This window comes from Anopheles coluzzii, chromosome 2 (genome assembly GCF_943734685.1).
Source record: "Anopheles coluzzii chromosome 2, AcolN3, whole genome shotgun sequence".
Taxonomy (NCBI): domain Eukaryota; kingdom Metazoa; phylum Arthropoda; class Insecta; order Diptera; family Culicidae; genus Anopheles; species Anopheles coluzzii.
In genome coordinates, this window is record NC_064670.1 from 86666171 (window position 1) to 86678199 (window position 12029).

Here is a 12029-nt window from a genome sequence, read left to right on the forward strand (position 1 = left end):
TTAAAGTGTCAGGAAGAACAATTTCTGAATATTTTAACACATGGCAATTGGAATATGTTTTATCTTCGCAATCACAACCATTTTTACCATGAAACACATAAAATTTACGAAAAAATACTTATTTTTGAAACTGCTTCGTTGTACTTTTAATGGTGGTATGGTTCCTATCGTCGTATTGTGTTCATATAGTGGTGGTAAACAAAGATACCTCCAAAACAGTGTATAATATCAATGAAACTTAGTTTCGAAGCTGTTTTCGTATGAATATCAAGGATTACTGCCATAATATTGGTTTCTTGCGTAATTTGATCGTAAAAAAATGTATAAATTTGATCGATGAATCTATTGACTAAAGTACTGCATCACACCTGTCGTCAACCTACACCCGGGAGAGTGTGCTTGATTTGAAGTCAATTTTTCATTCAGCAATATCAGCGAATTTTGGCCTGTTTTTGATAAATTACCTACATAAAACTCATTTCTGTTGCTTATTTTAATGAAAACAGTATGACATGTCAAAAATATCCTCGAAAAAATGTAATACGATCTGTTTTTATTGATTTTATAATTATAACCACTATAGGAACATGTCTGTTTTGTGTACCTATAATGGAACTTTGGTAAAAAACATTTAAAAATGCACAAATATGGTCAAAAGGCAAATAATTTTAGCAAAACAATAACATTTCATAACAGTTATGTTGAAAAACTAGTAATTGCGTGGTTATGTGGTCATTTAGAACGTTAACAGAAATATGAGTTTCGTTACGATCTCCTAAGGATTTTGGAAAAATGTTGCACATTCCACAAACTAATGGATTTTTCGGTCACTAAGTAACGGAATGGCCCCATCTAACTTTTAAACCCTTTGTAAAAGGCTAAAAAACATTTCCCACCAACGTAAATAAATTAATTACTTTTGATTTGCCGTATGAACCGCATTTTAGTGCAATACCACCACTATTGGTACCACCACCACTATAGATACATTTACCATATAGGCGCTTTTGAAAGTATCCTTCCATGAAACCATTTGCGAATCATGTGCATTAAAATATTTGATTAAATTATTAAAACTATTCGAACACATGTAACCAATACAGAATAATATTTGATAAACGACGGTTTTAACCAACAATCGCAAAGTTTATATTACGAAAATTGCAGATATTTTTACGATATTCACAGATTGTTATGCTAAATTGCGGAGTTTGTTTTGCAACAATCGCAGAGTTTTTTGCGACAGTCGCAATTTTTTTACGACAATCTCCAAGGTGGATTTAAAAATATCAGGTGGTGGACTCTAGTGCATTTTGACAATTTGTCACTTGACGTAATGTCCCCAGGATTCAAACTTTGTTTACATTTATTAAATTTGTTCATATAATTTATCTACCCCATTTTTTCGATTAAACATTCTTTAAAAATATATTTTAGACTTCGCGAGTTCTTATTTCACATTCAAACATGGATTAAAGTGTGTTATTTTGAGTTATTCCGTGAATTTATTCTATAATTAATTGTGTTTTCGACATTTTTGATGATAAAAATTAAGGAAGCATTATTTTTTTTCAATTTTCACATTAATTCCTCATTATCTACGAGCCGCATGGACAATTTACGTGAGATTAGAACTCTTACTCACATGATTTTAAATTTCGTGCATAAAGAAATCATCAAATCTTTCTTTCGATAAAACCAATAGACTCACAAAAATGCACACAATAACAAAGAAATCTGTTCTATTTGCTAAGCTTTGTGTGCGGAAACCAATGGTTAACGGTTCTAAAATGACGTAAAGTCCCTCAACTATGGCGACTCCCCAAAGGCCCTAATCCACCACCTGATATTTTAAATCCACCTTGGACTATCTCAGATATCCTTGCGTCAATCGCATAATTTTTTGCAGCAATCGCAGAACTTTTTGCTACATTTTTTTTAGTCTTAAGATTTTTTATTTCTTCAGCGTCTTAACGTCTTAACGTATTAAGCTGGATTGAGTTTGACAGTTTTTTGTGATGTGTTGAAAATCATGCGTAAAAACTTAAATTTAATTATGGAGCAAATACATCATTCGACAGCTGGTGTAAAACATTTTGGATGCGTTTAATAATTTTGAGCACATTCGAAAATAACTTGAAAAACCCTGTAATTCATCGCGATGCGTTGTTTTCGTGTTTGTTAGCGCCATCTATCGGGATTTCCAAGACATAAACCAAACTAACTTTTTAAATAGTAAGACAAAGTGTGTTCTATTCTTGTCTTCACATCAGAATTACTGTAGTGATAAGTTTACTTTTTTCTTCTCACAGACCAATTGAGTTTGGTTGGGATTGGCACAATAATTCTGAATAGCTTTGCCTTTTACAATGTAATTGTGAATACGTAGGGGAAAGCAGGGCAAAATGGGCAAATTAAGTTTCTTCTTCTTTGGCTCAACAACCGTTGTCGGTCAAGGCGTGCCTGTACCACTTATGGGCTTGACCTTGACTTATTGATTTCCCCCCATAGCAGGATAATCAGTCCTACGTATGGCGGTGCGGTCCATTCGGGGCTTGAACCCGAGACAGGCATGTTGTTAAGTCGGTCAAGTTGACGACCACGAGACCGGCTTCGACATGTTAAGTAGTTTAATGAATATTCCTTTGAACTTGCAATAAAACACAACTATTGTTATATTATTATACGCCTACACCATTTTGCTATGGCTTAAAATTGCGATATAGCCTGAAAATATCGTAACCATTTAAAAAAGGTGAAATAAAGTTGATGTTTCATGAGATGCTATTTTGACTCGTGGATAAGTAATTAAGTAAGGCATAATGGGGCAAAATGGGTAATCAAAACGAGAAACGTCAAAACACTGGGCCAATATGGGCCACAACAACAGGGCTTAGGACCAAGCGCCTATCTCAAAAGCATCTGCCCATTTGCTATTATTCCCCAATCATAACTACCTATTTTGCCTCACGTGAAATATTTTTACATTATTTGTTATGTTAATAAAAATACGCATTCTCTACTGTCTTCAGACAAATTGTATAGATCATATAAGACTTTCATATCTTTAAAAATATACCATGTAGATCTTCCAAGCATCCCTGTGACATTTGCTTAAAGCTTATTTTTGAAGTTGTTAAACATTACATCAATATGCTACACAATCTTATGTTGTATTTTTCTCGGTTAGTTATTAATTACAAGTTATAAACTTACATGGTGTTCATATAACACTCGAATGAATAAACTGTAAGTTTTGGAATTTATCCTTGATGTGTAATAATGCTTAAATAAAGGCTCTCCATTTGCCACGCATGCTCATTTTGCCCCATTTATCCCTATAGGTCGCACGGGGAGCTCGAATAATAAATTGAAATGTAACTGTACAATTCGCATTGAATCAGAACTATCATATTAAAATTACAAATTATACATTTTATGTCTGCTCATTTCAGCTTGACAATCATTAGTAAATAAATGTATGGTTTCATATAGATTTTTTTATATCAGCAGAGCAGAATTAGAATGAAGATATAAAATATTATCGGGTAAACATAACCGCAGTGAAAACAATCGTGTATTCATATCAGGAATCATTCTTGCACAGGTTTGAGTTCTTGACCATCGTGTTCTTACATTTAAATCATCAGTCAGCCATTCTCGAAAAAATCTTTCAATTTTTCCACTACTAAAACAAACAAATAAATGTGGGAATGCCGTTGTCATTCAGTTTGTTGTTACAATCCTCAAACTAGCAATAATAGGTAAACATTGTAAATCTCTATTGAATAAATCCCTTTTAATTTATTTTGGAGATCATTCGTTTTTATTGGGTCATCTCCAATGCTTGTGGCTTATTAGTTTAATGATATGCCCAGATACTTTATTACATTTAATGATAGCAGATAGCAATATGTTATTGTTGTTTAATGATTATCTCAGGCATTTTCTATCTTGCTGCAAAATTTGTTCAAGACGGGGCCTGCATTATGTATCTGTTGAGAGTATTTTTGTGCTACATGATGTCTGTTTTACGATTGCATGATACCGTATACCAAATAGCCTTGCAAAAAGGGGTGCTCCACATTTGGTAATGTTTTCCTGGAAGCAGGATGCTAGGTTTTGGAAAACGCTGCAAAAATAAGCACATTTGTAACATATCACAAATATGTGAATCGAATAAATTTAACGTACCTGCAGTCGCGTTTTGTCATTGTTTCGATAGTTTTACTACGTAATTCCGCCCAACCCGATGTGGTGCAATTATGTAGAAGGTCTTTCAGATTTCCAGCACAGTATGAGTAATTGGACTGATGCACGGTAACAATATTTGCTCCATCTTTTTCACATATGAACGCAAACTCTTCTTCTAGCAGAATCAATGTCTTGATCATTGAAACATCGCGCCCGGTAAAGCATACTTCCAGCTGGCGTGTAAAGGGATGGTAGCATTTTTTTATTTCCTCAAATTGGTCACAGTTACTGCAAAGAGATAGGGATACAAAAATCCAAAGCATTTTTTATAATATATAACACATATCAAAACACGGCTCAAAACACGCACTAATTGATGAAAGCGTTATGATTTGCAGGAGTCAAAGAATCCAGTGCATTGGTGAAATTTTGTGGATCGTGATGCAGATTGACACAGGCTTGAAGGGCTTGATTAGCTTCAACCATTTGCCGAGCTTTGCTTGAGTCGTTCGTTTGCGCTAGACACAGTGTTTCAAAAACTGCATCGAATTGGAACATAAGTTCTGCATATTGCTGAAATGTTGGATCACTATTGACGATGGAAGCTAAGTTAAAAGAAAGCAAACGGAGACAAGATTTCAAAATCAAGTTGCTATCAAACTTTAAACTAGTTTATCTCACATGTAAACAAACAAAATAGCATAGCAATCACTAGCAACATTTTTCACTACACTTGGAGCAATCGGATCTGGGTGAGTGCGAATGAAGTACTGATCGATATTGAAATTGAAACGTCGATTGTACTGTACGCTAAAGTTGTACTCGCTGCAAATCTTGTGTCGATCAATTAGTTCAATTGGTCAATTTATATGCTCAGCTGTTCTGGACCGAGCTATAGAAGTGTTCATTTCGTTAAAGGATAGAACAATCCAGACAACGTTTCACCATGAAACGTACAGTCACAACCATCCAAACTTTTTATTTTAATTGTTATGTCTTCGAAATTTTATTATCAACTATTCTTCAGATTAAACCTCTGATTACAAAAGAAGATAAACCTGTGTGTAAAATTGCTGGATTCGTTTTTAACATGGTATATAAATACAATAAAATAAAAATAAAATTCAAGCGATACGAAGAAATTGGCCATTCATACAAGAGAAAAGGAAATCAAATTTATTTCTATTTTGAGAAAATACACATTAAACAAACTTAACAAAAGTCTTAAATTTAGTATTATTTCATTTAAATGATGTTTAATGTTTTGATAATACTTTTACTTGCTTGGCATACATATGGATGAAAAGCAACTTTTTCACTATGGTTTATTGATTCTGCTCATTGCAACATCGTAAAACCTAATTTACGAAACAAATTTTAACCGAAAGCTACAATGAATCCATGTAAGATTCTGGAATTACCGGAAAATCAGCAATTTGTCATTGCTACTATCAAGTTATAACAGGGTAGAAAGATTCTTTTTCATCACATTTGTGCCCTTTATAAATAACTGCTTTTGACATATATTGTTATATGTTGAAATAAGAATAAAGAGGTCAACCTTAGGCGCTAGTCACTGTACGTTTCAGGAAGAGCTGCAGAGTATGAGCAAATGATTCACTTGTTTTAGTGATCAAAAAGTATTTATATGCAACACAGTTGCATTGCTGCGAAGATCAATCTGTGGTTGCAATGTGCGTTGTCTAAGGCCCGGGTCTATGAAAATGTTATGGGAACATTTCATGCCAAATCGTATGGACGAACAGTCAAACTAATTTTGCGGGAACATTTTTGTTGCAAGAGAAGCAAATCCATACGTTTACTTGGTGCAGGAACATTTTCGATCGTGTTTACATACACAAAACGTATACATAATAATTTCAGCTTAATCTTAAAATATTTCTATTAACAAAATAACTTCACAGTTTTTTAAATAAATAGGAAAATCCAGAAATGTTGCCTTTCAATAAATGTTCCTGCAACATGTTCATAGTGCCTTATAAACTCATGACTGACATCCGTTTGCCATAAAATACATTGAAAAAATAAAATATTAAACAAAATACTTCATTGAAAAAACAATTTTGTTTTGAATACTGAATTTTGTTGAATAAAGATACTGCCGCAAAACCTTATTTTGATCTGAATCATGACTGAGTGCAAGTAAATTCATCCCAAAACGCAGGTGTATATGCAGCCTCATAACTCATATGTAATCCATTAAATCTGTGTTTCTGACCGTGTAAAACGCAATCTTTGCTCCCCTTTGAATATAGACTAGGTGAGATAATAAGGGGGCTGGGTTGCCCTGGAATGCAAATTGCACGAAAAAGCACCAGTCGGGATAGTGGAAGTGGTAAACATTTAATTACATGATCATCTTTGGCGACAACGTATTACCGCATTTCTTACGATTGCTTACACTTTAAGAACACACTTCGATGCTTGGCGTTGAGAAAAAATGCTCTCCAGTTAACTTTCGCTTTCACTTAACTGGCTTGGTGCTATTTATTTATATGACTATCTGTGTGAATGTGTATGAAACAAAAACTGGATACAAGAACCAACACCACCCGTAACGTCCATTGCGGGGGAGCATTCCGAAATTGGACCAAATCGAACGTATTACCGATCGCTGGTGGCAGTATGAGGTTAGGCGGCGTCCGGTTCTAACCAGCAGTCTGCTAAAAATACATCGCATCAGTGGTGCGCATCATCGGGTCTGAGCGCTCGAAAAACCGTCAGCACGATCATCTTCACGGGCTGATTCGTTGTGGCAGAGTGAGTGTGCGTGCAAGTATATTGGAAGCACTGCCACTGGTGGACTGCATCGTACGCCAAACGAGCTACAAATTAGGTAGCGAACGAGTCTGTACGATCCGTTTTCCACCTCCGAAGCAACAAGTTTTCGGCTCAGGTGATGAATAATTCGTACCTGCCGACGAATTTCCACCCTCTCCCACATGGGTTTTGGTATGCGTGTAAAATGATGATTAACAGCTAAAGGAAGAGATTGTAGAAAATTAAAAATAGTTTTATAATAGGGTAAACATTGAGAATGGCATGTTTCATCAAAAGATGGCGTTTTAATACTCATATATTTGATATACTTGACAACAATTTCTCATATTTTTATACTGTTGCTAGTGTGGTAAAATAGGACGGTCTTATGGAATAGTCGTCAGCTCGCACGACTTTAACGACATGCCCGTCATTGGTTCAAGACCCGTAAGGAACTTACCCCCCATGCGTGTAGGACAGTAGGTCCTGTGATCGAATGTGTAGTCAAGAACACTGCTCTGGTACAGACAGGTCTTGACTGACAACGCTTGTTGCGTAAAAAAAGAAGAAGTTTGGTATATCCAATACCTTGTTAGATTTAAAAGATTTAATTTTGCTTGTTTACTTCAAGATCACACGTCCACTCTAATGAGTAGGGACATTACTATCAAACAATGTACAATGTTTGTACATTGTAAAGAAAATAAAAAGGCTTACACAAACAAACAAAATACAAACACATGAATTATTAAAACTCACAATAAATTATCACAATTAAGTTATGAGAATAATCGCTTTCATTTGGCCGCTAATGATATGTTTGACTTAAATGAATTGGACTTTAACTACACCACCGTTCAAATAACATACACTTAAACGGCGGGCATGTGTTGAGAGTCATTTAAAATGTCCCATGAAAAAACGTTTAATTTCGATAGCGATAAACAACCGTTCGTTCTCATCGTTGTAAACTGATACCGACATCGATGAAATGTCTAAATTAACTATCGCTGCCACCGGCGCTACACAGCAAGAGCGCGGCTATCGTAAATTCATTCAGAAGAGACCACTCCCGAACAGCATAAACTTCGCTCGTAATCTCTTGCTTGATGTAAGCAATTTTAATTGACAGTCTTAATTGTCACCAAGGCACGCGTCGGCAAGACAAGGCCTGAACAACTCCCAAATGCAGGAATTTCGTCGCTAGCGAAAGGTTCAAGCGAGTTGCGAAAGATCATTGTCTTAGGTCCTATGGTATGCCAGAAGGGTGAACCAGACGAGGGAGATGATGCTAGATGAGCAGTAGTAGATCGTTGTTGTTGAAGATGGTGATGGCGATAAAATGGGACGCCAATTTTGGTTCGCCCAATGTATTAGTACTTGGCTCAATGCGCGATGTAGTGCTGCCTCCCTCCATCCATCCTCCTATCTCCTCCTTCACCGTGTGCAGTAGCACCGTTTTGATTTATCATCAACATCAACGCGGCTGTCAAGCAGCAACGTTTGGCCGCAGAATCTGCCCGGTTGAAGTCGCGCACGATAGACGTACGCAAGATAAGTACGCTAATTAACATGTGTTTATTTATTATCCTTCCCGCCGGTGGACACTGCGCGCACTTCATCTCAGCCCCACCGCATTGGACGAAGATTAAGTGCAGTTTGTCAGCAGGTTCTGGCGTTCGGACAGCACATTTGATGGCGGGATATAATTTAAGGTGTCGGACAAAATGGCCCACCTTAATCGGATTGTGCTTAACAGAACGATCATATCTGCTACAGTAAGCGATAGAGCGCGGGTTGGTTGGAGGTGATGGTTTTGGGGGAAAGTAGTTGATAGTATCATTATGAGTAACTGTATCCGAAAGGTAGTACGAGAGGAACCTGATTCACATTGCTCGTGCGTACTATTTAATGCTACAATGTAGTGCTTTAGATTTGGTAAGCGTGGACATTTATTTTATTCTCTAATTTTGATAATAAATTTAGCAGAACAGTCTACGAACTGTTTCGTTCATTGAATGATACTGTTTTGAATATTACTAACAATGAGTGGCTGTCGATTTGATGCAATATCACTTCGATTGGTTGAAATTGGTAAACATAACTTAGGATACAAATTACCTCTTCTGTTTGGATTTTTAATCCTTCAATAATAGTTGTGCGTGATAATGTTAGTTTAAGAAGGTCACACGGTGTATCATTCAGTATAAATCTGTCTTCTGTTTGATCTGCTTCGTGAATACGCCTTTTCAGAAATTGTTCCTGGGATATTTCCAATGCATAGGATCGCTGGCCTCCAGAAGTTCCGTCTTGGCGTGACCGGATGTAGTAGTAATTCGTACATTTCCGCCGTCAACTGCACATAATTCGCAGACACGCTAGCAACGGGCAACCAACCATGATCATCACCACCCAGCCAGCGACGAAAAACCTGCGCCTGGAATCGGTTGCCTAGTTCGCTGCTGCCGGTCGACGTTGGAATTCCAAATGGTGCGATCATAATATGCGCGATCTTCGCGCGTGTTTCTAATTTTAGCTCATAAACGGAAGAGCACGATATGGCATGGCGTGCGGGTTTGTGGAGAGTCGCTCGAAAGGGGACTTTCCCAATTTCAACACGAGCGGGTGCTGGTAGAATTTTGGACCATTTTTATGTCTACTACAGCCCGTGTGCACGCACACTCCAAACATGGTCCTGGCGCATGAAACTCACACCAACGCGATCGGTCTGATCGAGTTGACGTAAGGTTGTGCGTAAAGTTTGTTTTCATTTGCGTTCATTTTTCTACTCCTCTTGTGAGCTGGTTGTGTGGAGACTGTATGGAGTGCATAGTTCGAGACACTAAAACTGTCCCATTCCTTCTGTGTCGCCAGCTCCGCCAGCAGAGCTCCGTGTGACTCGGGGAATTGATTTTTTTGTCTTCTGCCGTTCGTGTACGCATTAGAAACTCTTGCTTAGCTATTCGTGCCGAGGTAAATGGTTGGCCTAAATTTTTCACGGAAGGATGGCGGCATCCTTCGCTGCTCTCATCCGCCTGTATGAGAAGGTAGACTGATAAATAGCAGCACTTTTTTCCGAAAAAGTGGTTTGCCATTTTTCATACCACGATAAACATAGATCAGCGGTTGTGGGAGCTAATGTACTGATGTGGCGAAGACATATTTGTTGGGTGGAAGGATTTAGGTTTTGAGGAAGGATGATATATACGCGTAATTGCAAACTAGGAAATGTTGTTCACTATATAAACTTTTTATTTCTCAATGAAATTAGGAATATTGTTAGTATAAGTAATCCCATGATCTGAATGATAGGGAAATAACGCTCAAGAATGAATATACTTATTATTTCATTACTTTAGCTAACTTTTATACATGTCAGTGAAATCAGAAAGCTACAATAGAAATGTTGTTTTTTTTATGTTTAACTGATCAGCTACGACATAATTGTAGTTGACTTAGGGTTTCTTATAATTTTTATGTATACTTTGCCTCTCGAAGGTGAATTCTTGATGATTGAAAAGCAGAGCACTTATACATAACATCTTACTAAAGATAAGTACGTAATTGACAAAACGTAACTTTATCATGAAAATAGAATCTTTATGTTTAAAATAAAAATATACCAATTCTACTCTATTGTATGCCAAATAAAATGTTATCTTCGCTATGGCAAACACTCGAGCCGGCATGTTGTCGCGCCAAATAAGTCGCGATGGATTGTTGTGTCCGAATACTGGCCGAGTCTTGTCTCGGGAAACCACCTTTCATCATATTTTCCGTCTCAGTTTTTTTTGGCCGTTCATTCTACACTTCACCTGCCTTCGTACACTGAGAAGCAAACGTTGGACCCTGAGAATGACCGGTGAAAGAATTGATTACGAAACGCGAATGTCGAAGCGAAATACAAAAATACAAACCGTACATACATTTTCTCTGGCTCTCTGGTTTGCGCGGTTCCGTGGATAGCCGTGGAATTTTTGTGGAAGAAAAGTGTGGTGGAAAACATTCGTATACATCGAGGGAAGGGGACAATGGGAAATGGGGAGGGAGCTTGTTGTTGCGATGAGTGAAAAGGCAGCTCACCCCAGGAATGACCAGGGCAGCAAAAATAAAAGAAATTTGCCATAGCGTCCTAACCGTCCTAACCACGCGTCTGGCTCACGGGTTGTGTTCTGGTGGGCATTTAAGGTAACGAACGGATTCTTTGTTTGATTTTTTCACACTCGCAACACACGAACCGGGGAATCTGCTTACCAACACTTGTGTAACGATCCCAGGGGTTTGCAGGTTGTGTATTTTTTTCCGTTTCGATTTGCCTTCCAATACCCTCCGTATCCTCCGCACTTCGCACCGGTCCTTAAGGACATACATTATGCCTTGGCATCTTCGAACCCACACTCACACATGCACGGCTACCTCCCAAGACTGCTCTGACCCGAACGCTGACACCCCCGCAGTTATTCTGTTGCACACGCACACAGCAGCGCATGTACGCCCAAAATTACTACGGAGGCCGGAGAAGGAAAAGAGAGAGAAGAAAAAAAAGATTCATTTATGGAGCATTACGCGCGCACTAACACAAACGGTTCGCGGCTGCGCATGCCGGCTTCGTGAACGATGCGTGTGCACATGTTGTTATGCTGCTGAGCTCGGACTCACAGGCGGAAGGGCAGGCGCAAGGCTAAATGGAGGGTAGGTCTGGAGGGACAGTGGAAAATCGGTTTTACTCCCGCAACCATATACGGTCTGAGTCATCCCAACAGCACCGGCGGCAGCAGCAGCAGCAGCAGCAGCAACGCCAGTAGATTTTCCCTACAGAGGCAAGGTACGGGGACAGAAAGCCAAGAAGAAAAGTCTACCAGCCTTTCCATGCACAGGAGCGCCGCTAATACTTTCCCGGGTATGGGCAGCGTGTGGGAAATCTTAGGATGGGGCATCTTTACGGGTCGAGTTTTCCTTCTTTTTTTCTTTCTTGTGAATGAATATTACAATTCTATTTTCGTCCTCCCGGAGAGAGAGAGAGCAGTCGGAGAGCAACGGAGCGGATGGTTGAG

General features: G+C 38.2%; 1 protein-coding gene and 1 long non-coding RNA gene across 2 annotated transcripts in view; both read right to left on the reverse strand.

Moving 5' to 3' along the window:
- Positions 1–3333: 3333 nt before the first annotated feature.
- Positions 3334–4965, reverse strand: LOC120951049 (uncharacterized). Its single transcript, XM_040369543.2, has 4 exons — positions 4876–4965; positions 4565–4799; positions 4195–4482; positions 3334–4132 (listed from the first exon to the last, which is right to left on the reverse strand). The coding sequence occupies exons 1-4, from the start codon at positions 4913–4915 to the stop codon at positions 3988–3990; spliced, it is 708 nt and encodes a 235-aa protein (XP_040225477.2). The 5' UTR covers positions 4916–4965; the 3' UTR covers positions 3334–3987.
- Positions 4966–10292: 5327 nt separating this feature from the next.
- Positions 10293–12029, reverse strand: part of LOC120949195 (uncharacterized) — a 1758-nt gene continuing 21 nt past the window's right edge. Inside the window, exons 1-2 of the long non-coding RNA XR_005751013.2 lie at positions 10902–12029; positions 10293–10824 (exon numbers count right to left, since the gene is read on the reverse strand). The exon at positions 10902–12029 is cut by the window's right edge and continues 21 nt beyond it. This is a non-coding gene — a long non-coding RNA (uncharacterized LOC120949195). The remainder of the gene's footprint in view (positions 10825–10901) is intronic.